The sequence below is a fragment of the Ostrinia nubilalis genome, chromosome 30 (genome assembly GCF_963855985.1).
Source record: "Ostrinia nubilalis chromosome 30, ilOstNubi1.1, whole genome shotgun sequence".
In the NCBI taxonomy this organism is placed as follows: Eukaryota; Metazoa; Arthropoda; class Insecta; order Lepidoptera; family Crambidae; genus Ostrinia; species Ostrinia nubilalis.
In genome coordinates, this window is record NC_087117.1 from 629,939 (window position 1) to 652,671 (window position 22,733).

Genomic DNA, 22,733 nt, shown 5'->3' on the forward strand with positions numbered 1-22,733 from the left:
AAATAATTTTGTTCACATTCCCCTACAGTAGAAGCTTGCCACAGGAGGAAAATAATTTAAGATATAAATTGAATTTGACATTGAATACACTGACATATAATCAATGCAAATTCCATGTAATTGACATTAACAATTATTTAAAAAATAAATGTTTATTGACAATAGATAAATATAATTATCTAAATAAATATTGTAAAAGACGAATAGCGAATTCGCTATCATATTTTATTAAATATTTAGCCATTAATTTGGCTAGCCAAACTGCTTTTATTGAGCAGAACATGGATGTTCGACCCTTGGAATCTGTTCCAAATCATAATTTAAATTACATCGTAAGACAATAGAGGATAACTCTGGCATACAAAATTCGGGTACAAAGAAATTTAACGGTTTTAATTTGGTGCATCAAAATGTACAAGGCTTCTCCGGCAAAGACTTGGAAATTGAGTTATTTATCCAAGAATTGAATATTCATGTCTTATGTTTAACGGAACATTGGCTCAGGCAATATGAACTAATGCTGAGCATTAATAATTATAAGCTTATTAGTTCATTCACTAGAGAGTTAGCTATTCGTGGAGGGTCACTAATATTAATCAATGATAAATTAAAATGTAAAGAGCGTAAAGATATTGTATCTCTCTCTGTCGAGCGAACTATTGAGCTGTCATGTGCAGAACTGGACGACTATGTTATTGTATGTGTATATAGACCCCCATCTAGTAACTATGAATTATTTGAAACCACAATGGAAGAGGTACTTAGAAGAGTGTGTAATAGTTCAAAGAAAGTAGTTGTATGTGGAGACTTTAATATTAATATAATAGAAGATTCCTCTCTTTCAATACGGTTTTTAAATTTATTCAAATCTTTTAACTTGTTAAATCTTTTCTCTGAACCAACTAGGGTGACTCCAACATCAGCTACTTGCTTAGACAATATATTCTGTAACTGCTTAGTGCTAGAGAAATCAATAATAAATTTTGTTAATTCTGATCATTGCGGTCAAATAGTGTCATTTCAACACCATTTTGTGCCATCGAGCAAGGAAATAGAATATACCTAGACCAGTCACTGCATCCCAGAAAGACAAATTTAAATCTCAAATATCTAATAAGGTCCCACTTTTGCATTATTTTAACTGTAGTATAAATATTTTATATGAGCAATTATTTGAATTAATTAAAAATGAGTTCAATAAAACTTTTCCTAAGAAAACAATTATTATTAAAAACAATAAAACTAAATTCAGTGACTGGGCTACAGTAGGTAGGTATTTATATTAGTAGGAAAAAAATGATTGAATTATATGGTAGAAAAGCCTATAGTAGCGACCCGGACTTTATAGAATATGTAAAAAAATACTCAAAAGTTTTTAAACAAGTTTGTACCATGGCAAAATCTATTTACATACGTGACAAAATTAAAAACTCTGGCAACAAAATTAAAGCTACTTGGAATTGTATTAATAAAGAAACTTGTAGAATTATATCTCGGGATGACACATTCGCATTAAAAATTGATAATAAGTATATTAAATGCAATGATAAGGTAGCAAACGCATTCGAAGGTTACTTCTCAAATGTACCAATCATAACAACAAGCAATCTTAATTCATGTTCATATCAGGCAATGTCTCTTCTCGAGGGTTGTGTTGATGTTTGCAATAGCCCATTAAAATTTAGACAAATAGACCCCATAGTTATTATAAAAACTTTCAAAGAACTAAATATAAAAAAGACAGAGGATATATGGGGCATATCAACAGACATAATAAAACCCATCATTCCTCTTATAGCTCCCCATTTAGCTCATATCTTTAATGAATGTATTAACGAAGGTCAGTTCCCTACCCTGATGAAACATAGTAAAATCATACCATTATTTAAAGCAGGAGACAAAAGTGACCCATCCAACTTTAGACCTATATCGATACTACCTGCGCTCAGTAAAATATTTGAAAAAATTATTTTCAATCAACTACTGTCTCATTTTAACTTAAATAAACTGTTTCATGAAAAACAATATGGGTTCACAAAAGGGAAAAGTACGACCGATGCAGGGGTTGCTCTTATCAAACACATTTTCGATGCTTGGCAGGAGAAAAAGGATGCTATTGGTGTATTTTGTGACTTATCGAAGGCGTTTGACTGTGTTGATCATCAAACTCTGTTATTTAAGCTAGAACATTATGACGTATCAGGCAAGGCCTTAAGCCTATTACACTCTTACCTCTCAGACAGATTACAAAAAGTAAATATTCACGGAACTAACTCTTCGGGCGCCCCCCTAAAAATGGGAGTGCCCCAAGGCTCAATACTGGGACCATTGCTCTTTCTGATTTATATAAATGATCTACCTTTTTATTCAAAGGACCTTTGTGAGATAGTATTATTTGCTGATGACACTTCTTTAATTTTTAAAACTGACAGGCGTCAGGAAATATTTGACGACGTGAATAATGCTCTTTCCAAAGTATTAGACTGGTTTACAACTAATAATTTGCTATTAAACGCAAAAAAAACTAAATGTTTAAAATTCACTATGCCTAATGTCAAACAAGTTAATACTAATATTACAGTAAATAATGAACGCATTGAACTGATAAACTCTACTGTCTTTCAAGGTATTACCCTAGACTGTAAATTACAATGGGGCCCCCATATTGCTGCCTTGGCGGGAAGACTTAGTTCAGCTGCCTTTGCGGTGAGAAAGATCAGAAACTTGACTGATGTTGAAACAGCAAGGCTTGTATATTTTAGTTATTTTCATAGTATTATGTCTTATGGTCTTTTACTGTGGGGCTCAGCAGCAGACATAGAATCAATTTTCATTTTACAGAAAAGAGCTGTTCGGGCAATATACGGTCTTAAACCACGTGACTCGCTTAGAGAAGTTTTTAAAGAAATCAATATATTGACTGTGGCTTCGCAATACATATTTGATAACATTATGTATGTCCGTAAACATATACATTTATTTACTAAGAAAAGTGACGTCCACTCATTTAACACGAGACATAAGAATAAACTTGCTGTTCCATCATTTAGGTTGCATAAGATAGGTAATTCATTCTTGGGGAAATGTATTACCATATTTAACAAAATACCACACAACCTTGTCGAATTGCCAATAAACAAATTTAAGATACATATAAAAAATACCCTTATGTCCAAAGGGTACTACAAGGTTCGAGACTATATTGATGACAAGGATGCGTGGTCAGTTCAGTCTGCACATATTTGATGTACTTAAATTTGACTATTCTTACCGTTAGATAATTCCTGGCAATAAGTGGTGACTGAGTTTGTTCCGGCGTTTCTTCTCAGCACTTGCCATATGTTTGTCTCGAAGCGCTGGTAGGGCCCAAAAGATAAGGAGACATGTAAAGTGCCCCATAAGGGCTACCTTTTCTTTTTTTATTATTTTCTATTGACGTTCATAAGTGCCACTTGTGGTCTAAACTGAATAAATATTTTTTGATTTTGATTTTTGATTTTGTTTAAATAAGACGTCAATATTTAGGTGACAATTTATTGCTTGACACAGGTTGTCAATGGTTCACACAGGTTGTCACAGGTTAACAGATGTCAAAATACTCCAGGTATATAAAGCCAGGGAAAAAAATCTGGACACCGCGGTACAGCTTTACGCGTCTCAAAGAGCAGTGACATCTCTCGGCAAATAACACAAACAAGTTTCATGGTAGGTTTATACAAGGTTTATTGGTAGGGCAAAAAAAGAATGAGACATGCAATGATATTATATAAAAACAAAAGCAGATATGTTATAATAAGCGCTCGCGCTGTGAATACTCAAATACGTCCCAATTGGGACGTCTTGTGTTTAGTCTTCGTGTGGCCTGCGTCGTGCGCAATCGCGTGTACCACACCGTAAGTTCCTGTGTTCTTACCAAAATAAATAAAAAATGCCATCGTGAGTGTTTCGAAAGTGTACCAATTATGACTCTAAAGTAAACAAAATACAAGGGATCTCTTACCACATGTGATTATGCAAAATTATTTAGTATTTATATTTTCAATTATTTATGCAAACAATCAAGACGCCATGCGCCATGTTCAAGTTAAGAAAGAGAAAGCGATCTTGTTTTGACGTTAGAGCGATAAGGATGCGTGCGCTGCGGACATAGATTAGTTAGTGCAGAATCGTTAAAACTATAGCTATCTCTTTCATTTGCGTGCTATTTCGTATCTTTTGTTTCACTTATCAGTTACATTTGTCAATGTGTGCAATTTGGAATAGCTCGGCACGGATTAAAATCGTAATTTCTATGAACGTAACATATCTATAGTTCTATAATATCATTGGAGACATGTATAGGCTCCTTAAGCGCATTTGACGATTTGCAAGTACTAATTTAATTAGTCTAAACAAATAAAGAAAATTTTGATTTTGATTTTCGTTATTAAACAATAAAATAAATAGAAGTGGACGTAAGATAGCTTCAAGGCCAGTTCGGATAGCACGAAAAACTTTCGAGTTCAAATCGTTTGCGTACTCGAATCGCCATCAAAAGATTTAGTACGAAAACTACAACAGCGCCCTTGTGAACGTGTCGTAAAGTGAAGTATAAGAAATGGTTGCACGAAACTTATTTTGATTTGAGAATCAAAATTGTCACGTTATCGTTTAATTCGAAGATTGAGTATTGAATATTATCGAATACGCAAACGATTCGAAGACGAAAGTTGTTCATGCTAGAGGTACAGGTGTTAGTGGTGGCTCACTGTAAATAGTAGTGTGGTGGCTCACTGGTCGCAGTGGCTCACTGCACTTGATGGCTTGGTAGCGCACTAGCGCGTACACGGTAGTGTGGTGGCTCGTAGTATATGGTGTCGTTGGTAATTCACTTTACATGGTGGCTCACTATTTGCGTGGTAGCTTACTGTACAATGTGTCGTGGTAGCTCAACTGTATATTGTGGTAGTTCATTGGTGGCGTGTTGCTCACTAGTGACGTGGTTGCTCGCTGATGGACTGGATGCTCGCTGGTTACATGGTGGCTCACCTGTACATTGCAGTGTTGCAGCAAGTGGGATGGTTTCTCACGTCGTAGCTGACACGCAGACGGCTGTTGATCAGCTCCACGTCCGGTGGTGCTCGCGGTAGCTTACTAGATAAAGGTAGCTCACTCGTTATATAGTAGCTCACTGGTTATACGGTAGCTCATCTGTACATAGTAGAAGTGGGATGGTTCCCCACGTCATAGCTGACGCGCAGGCGGTCATTAAACAGTTCCACGCCTAAATGCTCGCGATAGCTCACTGGTTTCATGGTAGCTCACTCGTTACATAGTTGCTCACCTGTACATGGTAGAAGTGGGATGGTTTCCCACATCGTAGCTGACGCGCAGGCGGCCATTGAATAGCTCCATGCCAGGTTCTAATGGTAGCTTACTGGTATCAATAGTTCCACGCCTAAATGGTCGTGGTAGCTCACTGGTTACATGGTAGCTCACTGGTTACACGGTAGTTTACTGGTTACTTGGTAGCTCACTGATTACAAGGTAGCTCACTGGTTACAAGGTAGCTCACTGGTTACAAGGTAGCTCACCTGTACATGGTGGATGTGGGATGGTTTCCCACATCGTAGCTGACGCGCAGGCGGCCGTTGAATAGCTCCACTCCTAAATACTCGCAGTAGCTCACTAGTTACATGGCAGCTCACTGGCTACATGGTAGCTCACTGGCTACATGGTAGCTCACTGGTTACATGGTAGCTCACCTGTACATAGTAGAAGTGGGATGGTTCCCCACGTCATAGCTGACGCGCAGGCGGCCGTTGAATAGCTCAACTCCTAAATGCTCATTGTCGCCGAAGTACATCAGTACGCCGTGCTTTTGGGTCGTACTGAACACTGCAATTGAAGAAAAACATGATAGATTAGATTGACTCGATGGATTGACGACCATAAGAGAACTGTCGATGGCTCAAGAAATAAATATAGCTTAGAGATGTTACAATTCAATCTCAATAATAGATTCTGTCATGTAATCTTACATACCGTCCAGAACAATACAAACATAATATTTATTAATATTTTCTGGAGTTAAGAGTCGCCTCTCGATCTAAATTTTTAAAATAACTTGAAATGTCGAACAACCTAAGGTGGTAATCGAACCCACGACCTTTCGCTTGCCAGGCGAATGCTCTTCCATCTGAGCTACTTAAAACACTTGAAAATTTCGAGTTCATCCAGTGTCTAAGTAGGTAGCTCAGTTGGAAGAGCAATCGCCCGGCAAGCGAAAGGTCGTGGGTTCGATTCCCGCCTTAGGCAGTTTGATTTTTTCAAATCACGCTAATATTATAAATGCGAAAGTTTGTGAGTGTATATGTTTGTTACTTCTTCACGTCTAAACGGATGGAGCGATTTTAATATTTGGTTTGGAGGTAGCTGACACCCTGGTTTTATACATAGGCTACGTTTTACGTCACAGCTAGTTATTTATAATTTAGTTCGAACTATGGAACAGTTAGGTTTAGAACGTACTTACGTAAAGTAACGTTTGCTTGCGGCATAGTGCGCAGAGGTTCTAACTCCACCCAGGAATCGTTGTGGCTGAACGTCAGCGACGTCAGGTACTCGCAGAAGCGGCCTAGGGAAGACAAATAAATAGATAAAAATATTATAAAGCTGAAGAGTTTGTTTGAACGCGCTGATCCCAGGAACTAATGGTCCAATTTGAAAGATTATTTTTGTGTTGGATAGCCTATTATCCAGGAACGCTTTAGGATAAAAAAATATCATCATCCTACAGCCAACAGGGGCGGAGCAGTAAAGAAATATGTTGTTTGCAACATTTTTCCGGGAAAATGGAAATATTATTCAAACTATTTTCACGCGTACGAAGTCGCGGGCACAGCTGGTTAACCAATAATTTGAAGACTACTTCTTTATTAACCTTCAATTATTGTTAGGCCTAGAAATTGAGTTAAGGTAAGTGCCCCCTACTTCGGTATATTAAGGCTCTTACGACTTTAACATTTTATTTAAAAATAACCAAGCATGATATCAGTATGAAAGCTTTTGTATGCTAAACTTTGGTCTTTTGACAGTAAGTTAATACATAATTTATAGTTATATAGTTTGAACTTTTTTTTATATTAATTGTTCTGCGGACCTCTTGTTTGGATCCTGTTTCGTGACAAAATTTTGCTCTGTTTCTAAGTTCGTGAACTCATGTCCCCTATTTCGGGATAAGGTTTTATGCATACAGTTAGGATATTTTAATAGTGATTAAAGGTTTAATAAATTTAAAAATGATAATAAAAATTTAGAATAAAATAATTATGTGAAATTGACGATATTACTTACCTGAAATATTCATAAGAAATAATGTGAGTCTAGTACAATATTTTGATTTGTTCATTCTAACAATATGTGAAAATATTTATATAACCATTAGAAATGTAGGAGCGGGGGGGGGGGAACTTAAACCCCCCCCCCCCCCTCGTACCCATAAAATTTAGATTTGTTATTTCTAGCGATATGTGAAAATATTAATATTAACCATTAGAAATGTGGCGGGGACTTACCCCCCCCCCCTTCGTACCCATAAAATTTTGATTTGTAACCCCCCCCCCCCCTTCGTACCCATAAAATTTTGATTTGTAACCCCCCCCCCCCCTCTTCGTACCCATAAAATTTTGATTTGTAACCCCCCCCCCCCCCTTAATCCCACCTGTTTCAAGTGAGGGTAGCCCCCCCCCTCCCCCCTGAAAATAATCCCAGATACGCCAATGACTCATAATAAAAAGTAAGTAATTAATTAATTTCTTAGGTAGGTAAGTATTAAAAACTAAAAAATATGTCGATTTCTTTGATGGTGTGTGTCATAAAAGTACCTAACACCATACATTTATATATCACGAACTTGGAAAAAAGTAACAATAATACGGTTCCTTGTTTCGTGATACTGATTATTCCAAATTCCCCAAGTAAAATTCATGGATTATTGTCAAAATGTGTCAATTAACTATTATCTATCCCATATACAATACAAATAAACAAAGATAAATAAAACAAATCGAAATAAAACCAAAATTATGCTGGTTCTACTTATGCTAATTTATCTTAAAATTGGTCATATATGTGAACTTCAAACTCGTGTCATATAAATTCTAGTGAACGAAACATATACCGAATTTAGGTCATGAGAAACTTAAATAAATGCATTATTTGTTTCATAACTTACATTTTAACTATCATAAATAATTATTTAAAAACCAAGCATCAAAATGTTATCCATAATATCCTTGAATCGGTAGTGTCACGAAATAGGGGACACCCGAAAAATAATATGTACGCTATTTCGTGAGTCAATTAATCGCAATTTTAAAGGAATTCTACGTTTTCATATAACTTTTTTCTAAGCCAAATCAATTGTCAAGGAACACATGAAACCACTATTACAAGTTTTATTTAAATGGACGTTCCTTCGCCTTTTTATAAGCTTAAGAAGTTGGAGCGCTAACCTTACGGTGAGAGCAACCTTTGCAAGCCGCACGGCTGTTTTTGGCTCTCTGAGAGTTTGAAGCTTCGTATTGCTCTCATTTTTGGCGCCACAATGTTGGTACTTGGTTTTTTAGATAGCTTAAATAATAGAGTTTTCGTAGTAATGAAGAATTTTTATAAATAATATTCCATTTGCTTGTTATTTGAGCTAAAAAAAAAACTTACGAACTTACGTACTATCACGAACTAGTAGCCGTTTACCTTAGTTTTCAATTTGCTGTTATAAACGATTTTTAGCAGCTTTGGAACCTTTTGTTAGCTTCAATTGTCCTCAATTAACTACACTGTTATTCTTCAGGTTATAAAGTTACTGTGTTATTTACTTATCAATTTACCTGAGTAACCTGGCGCGCACTTGCACAAGTAGTCGCCAGCTAGTGAAGGCCGGTCCATTAGCATGTCATCCTAAATAGAAAAGAAAGATTATTTTAAACATTTTTAAGTAAGACTGCTTGGAGATATGCACAGTTTCATGTCGCACAGATCTAATTCAATTTCTAAAACATTAAAATAACTTCGCCGAGGTCCAGGGGTCCAGGGGTCCATGAGTCTGGTGGCCAAGGGGACCTGAGGGCCACGATCTTGGGGGGGCCCGGGACCAGGGGTCCATAGTGTGGGGGTCCAATACCTGTTGAGGCCGGGGCAGGTAGCACACGCCGTGTCGACAGTCGTGGTGCGCGCAGGGCGAAGTCCCGAGTCCTGCGTAGGTCTGAGAGTCCAGTATCTGGGGGTCCAGGGGTCCATTACCTGCTGTGGCCGGGGCAGGTAGCACACGCCATGTAAACAGTCGTGATGGGCGCAGGGCGAAGTCCCAAGCGCGGCGTGGGGCGCAGCCTCGTAGTACCGGCCGGGGGTTCAAGGGTCCAGGGGTCCAAGGGTCCAGGGATACAAGGGTCCAAGGGTCCAGGGGTCCATTACCTGCTGTGGTCGAGGCAGGTAGCACACGCCATGTAAACAGTCGTGGTGGGCACAGGGCGAAGTCCCAAGCGCGGCGTGGGGCGCAGCCTCGCAGTACCTCCCGGCGTAGCCCGCGGCGCACGCGCACTTGTACTCGTCGAGGCCGTCTACGCAGGTTGCGCCGTTCTAAACGAACAGAAAAATACATAATCAGCAACATCAAGGTGGACAGACGACCTCTTAATGGTAGCAGGAAGGCGCTAGATGTATGCCGCTGTCAACCAGCCAATCTATACTAATATTATAAAGCTGAAGAGTTTGTTTGTTTACTTGAACGCGCTAATCTCAGGAATTATCGGTACGATTTAAAAAATTATTTTACTGTTAGATAACCCATTTAATTTTATCGAGGAAGGCTGGCTATTAATATATAAAGAGCACACGTCAGTTCCGCATTGTTCTAAAGAGCACACGTCAGCTCTCACGCTTACCTGGCACATGTGGTTGATGCAGTCGTCGGCATTGACAATGCAGTTCTGCCCCGAGTAGCCCTTGGGGCACGAACAAGTGTAGTGGCTGGTGTGATGTTTACAATTAAAGGACGACGCACATTTATCAACCCGGAAAGGGATCGTAACCATATCAACTCGAGGCGGTCAATATTCTTTGTATGAACTCCTTAATGAAACACTCAATTATCCGCACCGGAACGTAAACGCCTCGCCTCGTAATTGACAGCGCGCGAGAGGCGATGACAGCTCCACTTTACTAAACGGCCAACTAAGTTACACTTCTTACCTGGCACATGTGGTTGATGCAGTCGTCGGCATTGACCGTGCAGTTCTGTCCCGAGTAGCCCTTGGGACACGCGCAGGTGTAGTGGCTGGTGTGGTCGCTGCACACCGCTCCGTTGGCGCACGGGTTGAACTCTGCTGTGCAGAAGGGTATCTTCTTCTCGCAGAATTCGCCTGGGGAATGAAGACTAGAATTAATATTTATGCCTTTAAAGTTCCTAAATAGAGCCTTTTTCATCATCATCATCTCAGCCATAGGACGCCCACTGCTGAACATAGGCCTCCCCCAATGCTTTCCATGTTACCCGGTTGGTAGCGGCCTGCGTCCAGCGCCTTCCTGCTTTATGATGTCGTCGGTCCACCTTGTGGGTGGACGTCCCACGCTGCGTTTTCCGGTACGCGGCCTCCACTCCAGAACCTTGCTGCCCCATCGACCGTCAGTTCTGCGTACCCATAGAGCCTTTTTAGCTTGGGTTTTTTTTCTAATTTCTAGCCTGTTCCTCTGTGGTTGAGGATTCCGGATGAAACCTTCCACATTCGGTCTGATCACCACTTTGCATCAGGTGAGATTGAGATGCAGGTCAAGAGCTGAGCTTCCTCATTGTGGATTTTAAAAAAGGGATGATGACCTACAGATGACGATTATGATGATGATCACTCACCCATATACCCCGGCGCGCATTTACACGAGTATCCCTCCAGTCTGTCCACACAAGTCGCGTTGTTCTGGCAGCGATGCGCCGCGCAGTCGTCGATGTTCGCTTCGCACCGCACTCCTGTGTAGCCTGGCTGGCAGGAGCAACTGGGTAAGAAAGGGAGACGTCATTAGAAATATTGGAACATTGATGTCGGACACTAAAGCGACTGAAGTTCTTCTTCAACATCAGCTGAGAGTGTCAGTGCTGTGTTTTTGAGCACACGGGGCCTAATTACTCTAAAGAGCACACGTCAGCTTCGCGTCGTCCTAGAGAGCAGACAACTCCGAGAGTCAGCTACTCACTGGAATCTTCCGTCTCGCTCTAAAGAAGAGCACACGTCAGCTACTTAATTACTGAAATCTTCCTTCTTCTAATAGCTGACACTGACCGTGAGCGCACGGGGGGAAGCCTTTCGACTCGTTCTAGAGAGCACACTACAGTTCCATCTCGCTCTAGAGAGCTTACGTTAGCTCTGTCTCGCTCTAGGAGAGCACACGTCAGCTCCGTCACGCTCTAGAGAGCGCACAGCAGCTCCGCCTCGCTTTAGAGAGCACACGTCAGCTTTGACAATTGGCTACTTACTGAAACCGTCCCTCCTCTAACAACTGGCACTGCCCATGAGCGCACGGTGCCCCGTAGCACGCATCAATCTCGTGCTGGCAGGCGTCGCCGTGGAAGCCCCGAGCACAAGCACACTCGAAGCCGCCGCTGCAGGTGACGGAGCAGGCTTCACCGTAAAAGCCTTTCGTCTCGCTCTAGGGGAGCACACGTCAGTTCTGTCTCGCTCTAGAGAGCACACGTCAGCTCCGTCTCGCTCTAGAGAGCACACGTCAGGTCCGTCTCGCTCTAAAGAGGAGCACACGTCAGCTACTTACTGAAATCTTCCTTCCTCCAACAACTGGCATTGTCCATGAGCGCACGGGGCCCCGTAGCACGCATCTATCTCGTGCTGGCAGGCGTCGCCGTGGAAGCCCCGAGCACAAGCACACTCGAAGCCGCCGCTGCTGGTGGCGGAGCAAGCGCCGCCGTTGCGGCACGGGTTGTTGTGGCAGCGGTCGCATTTGGAGACCACTTCGGACGGTGGTTTGCCTGGGGAGAAAATAAAAATTATAAATAGGTAAATTTTCTATATTTAATCCCACCAACAACTGTGAAAAAGTTATTTGATCGCATGTAGAGCTAAGTTTCTAACTCTACACCTTAGTAAAAAAATATTTGACATGACCATTTCACTGTCGCCACCTAGGCGTAAGGTGAAAATTCACTGGTTTTTGCTTTTTTGCTATACAATAGTTCTTGTAGTAATTAACGAAACGGCCAAGCAACATATTTTGACTACTTATAGTGTAGTTGTAGGTAGTACCGTGCCCCCAGATTTTAAATTAAATTCACGGCCCTTCACTTTGAAATGCTCTTATCATTGAGCTACTGAGCGGACAAATGCTCTAACCAATGAGCTACCTACTTAGCGGACAACTGCTCTGACCGCTGAGCTACTTAACGGACAACTGCTCTGACCGCTGAGCTGTATACACCCAGGGTTGTGCTGATGTGAACTTCAGAACGTGAAATTCAGTTAACTGCTCCTGAATCGAATGTACCTACTACTGCTATTTCTATTTATTTATATTAACCGGCAGACAGTGGTGACTGAGTTTGTTGCGGCGCTTCTTCTCAGCACTTGCCAAGTGTTGGTCTCGAAGCGCTGGTAGGGTAAAAAGATTATGAGACATGTAGAGGCTCCTTAAGAGCAAAATGACGATTTGTAAGAACTATTTATTAGTCTAAACAAATAAATAAAATTTTGACTTTGACTTTGACTTTGATGATGATGATGACTTACCCTTGCATACGAATGCCGAGGTCTGCGTACTAAGCACCAGCTTATCTCGCATAGGCGGTGGACCAGCGCATCGCGCGATGCCTGGTTCGACGTATTCGCCCGCAGTCTTTACCCATTCTGATAGCCAGCGAGCGCCGCAATCACAGTAGAGAGGGTTCGAACCCAGCGCTCTGGGGAGAAAAAAAACATGAAAAGTCATAAAAATAAATAAAAAAAATAAAAATAAAAGTATTTATTTCAGATAACAGGGATCCATAATGTTAGTAAAAAACTTAGGCTATGTTAGTATCTTATTTCTAAAACAGACTTCGTCCTGCTGAGCATGTGGCCGATCAGTGGACAATCCCCACTATCGGCTATTTCCTAACGCCAAAAGTGGTTTGAAACGTCTTCTTAAAACTTATCGCTGCTTCAAAACAGAACAATAAGGGCCTTTTAATGGCATCCAGTTTTGTGGGATCCTGCATAACTGGATCCTGTAAACTGGACTTACGTGCTGCAAAAAAGCGGGATATTTCCGAAGAGTTAACGTCGACTAGTGATAAGAAAGAATCTCAAAACAAATATTAATAGCACCCCAATAATAGGACCCCCACCTAGGTGGACTGACGATCTGGTGAAGGCTGGGAAGTACCTGGATGCGGACGGACAGAGCAAGACCGGTCGTTAAGGAAATCCTCGGGGGAGGCCTTTGTCCAGCAGTGTGGACATGATTGGGCTGAAACAAACGACGAGCACCAAAAATTAAAACAATGTAATAATAAATACTCACACGTGCGAAATGGATTCCAAGTCCCTGAACACTCCGTCGGCTAGCGTGGAGATATTGTTTCCATGAAGAGATAGCACGCGGAGCTGCGTCAAGCCTCGCAGGGCGTCGCGCTGTCAAAGATAATGTTGACAGTTCAGGTCTCTAAAGAACAGGTTGACACTCAACAGGTCTGTTGAGGGAAGTCTGCGGAGTACAGTGGCCTAATTCACGTATTTTGACAGTCAAGATCTCGCTGACGTTCAGAAGTCGTCCCATTGAAAAACAGTTCTAAATCCGTATTCACATACAGGTGATACAGGCTACAGTAGCTTTATTCACGTAACAAAACTTCAACGACAACAAAACACTGAGTTGCGACCCTATCGAGTAATCGTTCTATCAAAATGACCCTTGTGAATACGGATTTAGAACTGTTTTTCAATGAGGAGACTTCTGAACGTCAGCGAGATCTTGACTGTCAAAATACGTTAATTAGGCAACTGGTCTGTAACATACAGGTCCGTAAAATGCAGGTACTGTCTGTAATGAACAAGTGTATCGGATGCAAGGTACTGATCTGTAGGTACCTACTACGTAAATAGAGTACCTACAGTACACCGAGCTCTTGTTGTAGCGGCGCTGTTCTGTTTTTCATACAAAAAAACAATTGCCGTAACATATTGATTAGTGCTTGGGGTACTGATCTCCGAAAGACAAGTCTGTGGAATAGTTCTATGATATAGGTAAGTAGAGTAATACTATAAATAACAAGCCTGTAGAATACAGGTCTGTGAGATGCAGGTATATACTTACAGCACTACAGTAACTGACCTGTACGCATCTCAGCTGGTTATAGCTCACAATCAGGGTAGCCAGTTTAGTCAACCCTTCAAAGGTGTCGTTTGCGAGCACACTGATCTGGTTGTTTGATAGATCAAGGCGCGTGAGCTGCGACAGGTGACGGATCTGGTCCGAGGTGATTGTTGTTATTTTGTTGGATTCTAGGTACCTGGAAAAAGAAGAGGATAATAAATGCTTTAGATAGGGCTGTTCTGCTTCTCCTTTGGTCCAGTGAAAGTTTAACTGTCCCCGGGACAAACTTGATCTTAATTGGTTGGGTTTTTATGGCGGTCAAGCTGTAGATTCTGGCTACACAGGAGTTGCAGCGGTGGGAACAAGAGGTGGGAATAGTCCCGTTCTCCTTTGGTCTGGTAGGATTCGATTAACTTAGTCTACTTTAGCTACAGCTACACAGCTCGCTTAGTCTACTTTAGCTACTTTCATAGCCTAATGTCATATGGAATCATGCTATGGGGCAAAGCTGCAGATTTTGAAACAATATTTATTTTGCAAAAACGTGCGATAAGATACTTGTATAAAATGAAAGCAAGAGCGTCCCTTAGAGAATTGTTTAAAGAAATTGGCATTCTCACGGCCGCTTCACAATACATCTTAAACTGTATTCTATTTATTCAACAAAATATTAACGAATTCAAAAAGAAAAGTGATATTCACCAAATTAACACTAGAAATAAAAATAAATTGGCTATACCCGCTTTTAGACTTAATAAAGTGTTTGCCACTTTTATGGGACAAGGTATCCATTTTTATAACAAAGTCCCTGATAAATATAAAGAGCTACCGTATAATAAATTTAAAGGTATAGTTAAAGATCACATGCTTAAAAAAGCCTATTATACAACTCGAGATTTTCTTAATGATAAGTCATCCTGGGAGTAGGATTATGGTCCTCTCATGCTCGCACTAAAAAGAATTAAAATGAAAAGTAATATTGTATAAACTAATAATAATTTCTCAAATGTTATAGTGTCATGCTTCTCAATCTAGACTGTTACTTAGCTTTATTATTAGTTTTTTAAAGAGATAACTTGGCATTGTCATTCTCACTAAAATGTCTCTGGGGTGGTGGCGTAGTGAGGCGGGTCGTTACATTCCCTCTAATATCGACCATATTATACAGTGAAGCGATGGCTGGTTCACTCGTCATGTCTGTGAACAGGCGCTGCTTTCGGGGACTGGTCAATCCAAGTTATTCAAATTTATGTATGCGAGTCATTTCTACTAGTACCTTAATATGTAAGTCTAGATAATAATATACCACGCAATCTTGTATACCTACCCATTCTTATGAAACACCATGCAAGAATGCATGGTAAATTCAGTGAACTGCTCCTGAATCGAATGTACCTACTACTGCTATTTCTATTTATTTATATTAACCGGCAGACAGTGGTGACTGAGTTTGTTGCGGCGCTTCTTCTCAGCACTTGCCAAATGTTGGTCTCGAAGCGCTGGTAGGGTAAAAAGATTATGAGACATGTAGAGGCTCCTTAAGAGCATATTTTATGACGATTTGTAAGAACTATTTATTAGTCTAAACAAATAAAGAAATTTTGACTTTGACTTTGACTTTGACTTAAAGATTGGATTTTCTTTTAAAGATAGATAAATAAAAAAGGTCTTCAAACGCGATACCTGGTAAAAAACACTGTATTAAAATTTTGGCTAGTCTGTTACCTCTTTTGGTTTTGTGTTATAATTATTTCTTCAAAGGAACGTACAGAATGCATAGTTTCAGGTTTCGTGATGCATTTTTACGTGTATTTGTAGTTCAGTGGTTACTAACTACATCTCAGTGGTTACTCACAGCCCAGCGATCACAGTTCGATTGCAGCTCATAGCTTAGTAGTTACACGTCAGTGGTTGCATAGCTCAGTGGTTACTCACAGCTCAGCAATCACAGCTCAATCGTTATCGAAAGCTCAATGGTTCCCTTACATTTTAGTAGCTACTATTAGCTCAGTGGTTACTCACAGCTCGGTGGTCTGTCTCGGTATATTAGCTGGCAGGGCTGTTAGCTGAGCGCGCGAGCAGCGGACGACGGTGCCGGTGCAGACGCAAGCTGAAGGACAATAGTCCGGTGCGAGGCAGCCCTTGTCTTCCGCTGCGAACAAAGTAATATTTAGTTATTTATTTATTTATACTTTTGCACAAAAAACTGTACAGTGGCGGACTTAATGCCAGGTGGTATTCTCTGCCAGTCAACCACAGGTCGAGTTGAGATACTAAGGCGGTGCAATAAATATGACGTTTAGTTAATATACTTACATAGGATTAGATAAAATAAATAACATAAGAATACATATTAATATAATAGACATCCCAACTAGTCCCAACTAATATTATAAATGCGAAAGTAACTCTGTCTGTCTGTCTGTCTGTTACGCTTTCCCGCTTAAACCTCGCAACCGATTTTGATGAAATTTGGCATAGAGATAGTTTGAGTCCCGGGAAAGAACATAGGATAGTTTTTATCCCGGTTTTTGAAACAGGGACGCGCGCGATAAAGTTTTTCTGTGACAGACAAAATTCCACGCGGGCGAAGCCGCGGGCGGAAAGCTAGTACTATATACTATATACATATAATAGACATAATATGTAATCAATGCGAACTGCTAGGGACTGGAACAGACTATTTGACACCATTCCCCTATAATTCGAAATCAAAACTATTTAAAAATGACACATTCTGTTCTTAAAAACTTAATTAATTTTCATGTAAATAAATTAGGAGTTTTGGTTGCATTGTATTTGAAAAGGTAGTTTTGAGTTGACAAAATAGTGACGTCACTTGCTTGTACCATACAAAAACTATGGTCTCTCGTTTTGACAATTTTAAAAAGTACGTTAATTGATTGGTAGTGTCAAATAGTCTGTCAACTGCCTGCTGCTGACCTTTTTAAGACGCTTACAGGGATGTACCTTCCAAGCTTACCCCATCTCATAATAATTTATCGTTTCATAAGTACATAGGTGGTGATCTTAAACTAAAAGTCTCAACTTATGACCCTGTAAGTTGTACTTACGCAAGCATTTAAAGTCGCTCAGTTCTAAGTGATGTAAATTAGCATCCCGTAGCGTTGATGGCGAGCCGCAAGTTGATAGCCAGGAGATGTGGCACGCGCATTCCACACTGCTCCGCTAATACACACTGCTTCTCCGCTTCGCTCTGCTAACCCAGTACTAATGGGATAGGAGCTGGACCCCCAGTGTCTAAAAAGGGGTTTCTCCGCTTCGCTCCGTTAACGCAATTTGCTTGTCCGCTTCATTCCGCAAACTCACTCTTCGTTGCCGCTCCGTTAACCCACTGCTTCTCCGCTAACCTTCTCTGCTTCTCCGCTACTCTCCGCTAACCCACACTACTTCTCCGCTTCGCTCCTTTAACCAAATTTTCTTGCCCAATCTACTTATCCATTACGCTCCGCTAACCAAATTTGCTTCTCCGCTTACCTGCGTCAATTTAATCTGCTTCTCCGCTTCGCTCCGTAAACTCACTTCCAATGCACTCTCATCCTCTGCTCCGCTAACATATGCCTCCGCTTCGCTCCGCTAATCTATTCCTCATCTCCGCTCCGCTAGCTTATACTCACGCGAGCACTTAAAGTCGTTGAGCCAAGATATATGACAAGTACACTCCAGTGGGTGTGCTCTAGGCTGTCTAAGGACCTTGGTTCGACTCCCAGTGGATGCTGCCCTACAGTGTCTAAAAGAGGGGCTCGACTAGCCTGCTCCACTAACGCTCCGCTAATACACTCTGCTTCTCCGCTACGCTCCGCTCACCTTATCTGCTTATCAGTTTCGCTCCGCTAACCCGCACTACTTCTCCGCTTCGCTCCGCTAGCCTAATTATCCGCTTCGCTCCGCTATCCCACACTATTTCTCCGCTTCGCTCCGCTAGTCTATTTCTCCGCTTCGCTCCGCTAGTCTATTTCCCCGCTTCGCTCCGCTAGCCTACTTCTCAGCTTCGCTCCGCTAGTCTATTTCTCAGCTTCGCTCCGCTAGTCTATTTCTCCGCTTCGCTCCGCTAGCCTACTTCTCCGTTTCGCTCCGCTAGCCTACTTCTCCGCTTCACTCCGCTAGTCTTTTTCTCCGCTTCGCTCCGCGAACCCACTCCACATCTCCGCTCCGCTAACATACTTTGCTCCTTTACCATGTTTACCAGCTCCATTCCGTTTAACTAAGTTATACTCACGCGAGCACTTAAAGTCGCTCAGTTCCAAGTGATGTAAATTAGCGTCCCGTAGCGTTGACGGCGCTCCGCATGTGGCTGTCGGAGCCAGGCGACGTGACCGCAGCCAGGTCGACAACCAGGAGATGTGACAAGTACACTCCAATGGGTTGTGCTCTAGGTTCCTAAAAAAGAAAGAAATAAAACTTTATATAAACATACAAAAAACTAGAAACACAATAGAAAAACTTGTTAGTTATGTTGCCATGTAAAAATATTATCATCATCGAGTCAGTTAGGGCTGAGCTAAACACAATGCAAAAGTGGCGCACTTACCTATTCTAAGTTGAAAGGTTATAAATTATAACTTTTTGTAATGATTGATTCTATTATAATGATATTCAAAAATTACCTCAACTAAGGGGGAGTTGAATTTCTTTGGCTTGGCCGTACGACCCATAATACTAGCTACCACTACCCAGCATTTATGAAGCAACACTGGCCGTACACTTTTACTGTACCGTACACTGGTTTACCCAATGTCTAAGTAGCTGACCGTTGGTCAGCGGCAAGCGAAGGGTTAATAAATATAGGTTTGATTCCCTTCTATTAAAAAATGAATCTAGGTAGGTATACAATTATTCATTCTAGATTGATCATCAACTTACAGAGTAGACAGCATGGTCAGATGATCGAACGCCCCCGGTGTGATGCATTTGATTTTGTTTTCTCCCAATGATCTGAAATTATAAATAATTAAATTCTATAAGGTTATAATAATCAGCATCAAATTATTCTAAAGATGTGAACACACAAGTATGTAATCATTGCAAACATCATCATCATCATTTCAGCCATAAGACGTCCACTGCTGAACATAGGCCTCCTCCAATGATTTCCATGTTGCCCGGTTGGTAGCGGCCTGCATCCAGCGCCTTCCTGCTACCTTTATGGTGTCGTCGGTCCACCTTGTGGGTGGACGTCCCACGCTGCGTTTTCCGGTACGCGGCCTCCACTCCAGAACCTTGCTGCCCCATCGGCCGTCAGGTCTGCGTACTATGTGCTCTGCCCATTGCCACTTCAGGTTGCTAATCCTTCGGGATATGTCAGCGACTTTACTTAGTTCGTTTACGCATCTCTTCATTTCTGATTCGATCTCCTGAAGAAACACCGAGCATAGCCCTTTCCATAGCACGACTACATAATACTCACAGCACTGTCAAGCTGTGCAGCCCGAAGAACATCTTGTCAGTGACAGTCTGCAGCAGGTTGCCATCAAGCAGCAGTTCCTGTATGTTGGCAGCGCCGTCGAACGCGTTGTCTTCGATTACTGTTATGCCTGTATAGTGAAATAGCGTCAGTAGGTGCGTGCTCAAAGAATGGTGGATCAGGAGGGTAGTTGAAGAAAAAAGAGACGATGTGTGTACTAGGGCTTGTTCCCACGGAGACCTAAGGGGACTATTCCCACCTCTCGTTCCCACCGCTGCAACTCCTGTGTAGCCTAAAATACGTCTCGTCTCCGCTTTGGGGGAAAACGGCCTTTAAGAGGGTAGTTGAACAGAAAATATTTTCAATATACTAATGTAGTTACTACAACTGTTAAACTCAAATAAATATCCACCAAAAACAAAGTTTTTTAGAAGTTGTTTAGTAGGTACCTAATTATAATTTAAAGAGTCGTGAATAGATGAAGACATAAATATTGAAAATCTGAAGTCTAGTCATCGTATAGCCTAGGCGCAGACCCCCAACTTTTAGTTGGCCGATAGTTGGGCCCGATTCTGATTTGTATGAAGAATCGGCTGATAACAAATCAGATTAATGTGCGCACTTTCATACATGCCCATACTAATTAACTGTCAGACTAAAAATCGGTGGACTGCGCCTTGGCTAAACGAGAGTTAGTTTTGCGTAGGGTATGTTAAAGTCCTTACCGTTATTCCTGAAGTCCAGTTTAGTGAGGTCCGGCAGCCTGCCGAACAGGCCGTCCGACTTGATCTGCCCTAAAGCGTTGTCGGACATCAGTCTGTAACAAGTTTACATGTAGGTACACATAGTATAGCGTTTGTCGTGTAAAAAGAAATGCATCAGAAGTTCTATTTAACCAACTTGTAAGCATCAAGTAACTTTGGAAGCCTACATTATGTTGTCAAAAGATTAGAAATGCCTCTTACCTTTTTTATTAACATTGACTTTCATAAGTGTCACAATAGTGACTCATAATTTAAACTAGTGTCCAGTATTTGAACAAGCAACTCAGAATTTGAACAAGTAACTCAGAATTTGAACAAGTAACTCAGAATTTGAACAAGTAACTCAGCATTTGAACCAGTAACTCAGCATTTGAACCAGTAACTTAGTATTTCAACAAGAACTTAAAACTTGAACCAGTGATTACATAAATAAATTTTATTAAATTTTAAATTGGAACAAATAAATTGGAATTTGAACCAGTTATTCAGAATTTGAACCAACATTGGTTCAAATTGCCATTGCAATGGCTTGGAAATTAAACCAGTGACTTAAGAAGCAAGTACTTACAGGGCATCAGTGTTAAGCGGCAGGTCCTTAGGCACTTCGCTAAGCGACGCGCGCGCGCACGTGACGCTGACGGAGCGCGCGCCGTACTCGCACGCGCACGCTGCCGGGCACGCGCCTGACACGCCACACGCGTTGGCGGCTTCCTCGCCCGCTGGCAGAGAGAAAGAGAAAGAAACGTTTATTACAATGAACAATACTCAGAAAAGGACAATAAAGGTACAATCCTGACGAACTAACTGCGCACCTGGGCCCCGATTACGCTAATTTTTAACGTCTCCAATACAGACGCGCTTCTTCGATTTCTTCGATTTCTTCGATTCTGCGATACGGATTGGTCAAAACAGCTGAATCCGTATCGCAGAATCAAAAGTGCGTCAGTATTGGAGACGTCAAAAATTAGCGTAATCGGGGTCCTGGCGGCCGTGACGTTACTTCGACGCTCTGAAACGGACGGGGCGAAGTCGAGTGGTCTGCGGGTGAGTGCGAGGGAGAGTCGCATTATAGCGAGGTGCGTAGTTGGCTCGATGTGATTGGAATCACACAAAAAACAAAAAAGGTATCCACATACATAAAAAACATGGCCCAACGATGCTGAAACGTCAAGTGGCTAAAATCAGAACTAACGACCCAGCATTGATAGTAGCGCCCTCCTGTAAATATCATAATTACATGAGAAACTTCTGAACTGTCCTATCCATGACATTGACAGTGGGGCGCCACCGTTAATACCGGATCGCTGGTTCCGATTTTTACCATGTTGGAAACCATAAAGTTGAACGATGGTAGCGCCCCCCTGTCATTGAGTTTGGTGGGACAGTTTAGCGTGGGTCATCTTATAATGATATTAGCGCCTTCTTGTAAATGTCATACATGTCTGGGACACTGAAGTGTTGTAGGGTCGGGTGGTCGACAGTGGACCAGAGGTACTGAATGACCCAGGCAAATAACTTGGAAACGCGACGTTGCCAATTGGTGCACATCACAGTAAGCAAGCCTCTGTTAGAAATATCGCTCCCTACAGCTAGTATACAAGTGGCTGTTTTGTGGACCCTGTCAATTGTCAATCGAATATATTAGCTAAGTGACGCGCGCGCACGTGACGCTGACGGAGCGCGCGCCGTACTCGCACGCGCACGCCGCCGGGCACGCGCCCGACACGCCGCATGCGTTGGCGGCCTCCTCGCCCGCTGGTAGAAAGAAAGAGATGTTATTGTAGTGGACATAGGGCTTGCTATCCCGTGGGACATCATACAAAGATGAGGGATCCCGCGCGGAATCGAGGAATCCTGCATATTATCCCGCGGGATTGAATGTAACCCCTAAGTGGACATCACTCGTAAAACGACGAAAAGGTACCCTTAAACACAGAAGACATATAGCCCAACAATACTGAAACGTCAAGTAGCAAGAATTGGAACAAATAACCCCAAGGTCATGCCCCCCCCCTGGAAGTGGAAATTTGACTTGCCCCCGAGGCCAGAAGCTAGGTCCAGTCATAACCGATATTCCATAGGAGCGGCCCTAGGACCGACCCCTGTCGAACACCGCACTCTACTGGCCTTCGGCCCCACCCGTCAGCCGTCGGAAAGATCTATCTATCAGATAGATATTCTATCTGCTAGGTAGGCCCGGATAATCTTTTGTA

General features: G+C 41.8%; 2 protein-coding genes across 2 annotated transcripts in view; one reads left to right on the forward strand and one right to left on the reverse strand.

Moving 5' to 3' along the window:
- Positions 1–22,733, forward strand: part of LOC135086029 (pyridoxal phosphate phosphatase PHOSPHO2-like) — a 200,965-nt gene that overhangs the window by 93,150 nt on the left and 85,082 nt on the right. The gene's annotated exons all lie outside the window — the stretch shown is intronic.
- The window catches only part of LOC135085882 (protein slit), a 153,200-nt gene that overhangs the window by 11,046 nt on the left and 119,421 nt on the right, over positions 1–22,733 (reverse strand). The window contains exons 15-32 of the mRNA XM_063980668.1: positions 22,185–22,275; positions 21,713–21,738; positions 21,089–21,239; positions 20,482–20,573; positions 19,760–19,886; positions 19,216–19,287; positions 18,572–18,732; positions 16,354–16,483; positions 14,350–14,527; positions 13,540–13,649; positions 12,768–12,937; positions 11,800–12,013; positions 10,889–11,028; positions 10,231–10,400; positions 9,454–9,618; positions 8,871–8,940; positions 6,515–6,616; positions 5,745–5,877 (exon numbers count right to left, since the gene is read on the reverse strand). Of these exons, the coding sequence (XP_063836738.1) occupies positions 5,745–5,877; positions 6,515–6,616; positions 8,871–8,940; positions 9,454–9,618; positions 10,231–10,400; positions 10,889–11,028; positions 11,800–12,013; positions 12,768–12,937; positions 13,540–13,649; positions 14,350–14,527; positions 16,354–16,483; positions 18,572–18,732; positions 19,216–19,287; positions 19,760–19,886; positions 20,482–20,573; positions 21,089–21,239; positions 21,713–21,738; positions 22,185–22,275 (2,302 nt within the window). The remainder of the gene's footprint in view (positions 1–5,744; positions 5,878–6,514; positions 6,617–8,870; positions 8,941–9,453; positions 9,619–10,230; positions 10,401–10,888; positions 11,029–11,799; positions 12,014–12,767; positions 12,938–13,539; positions 13,650–14,349; positions 14,528–16,353; positions 16,484–18,571; positions 18,733–19,215; positions 19,288–19,759; positions 19,887–20,481; positions 20,574–21,088; positions 21,240–21,712; positions 21,739–22,184; positions 22,276–22,733) is intronic.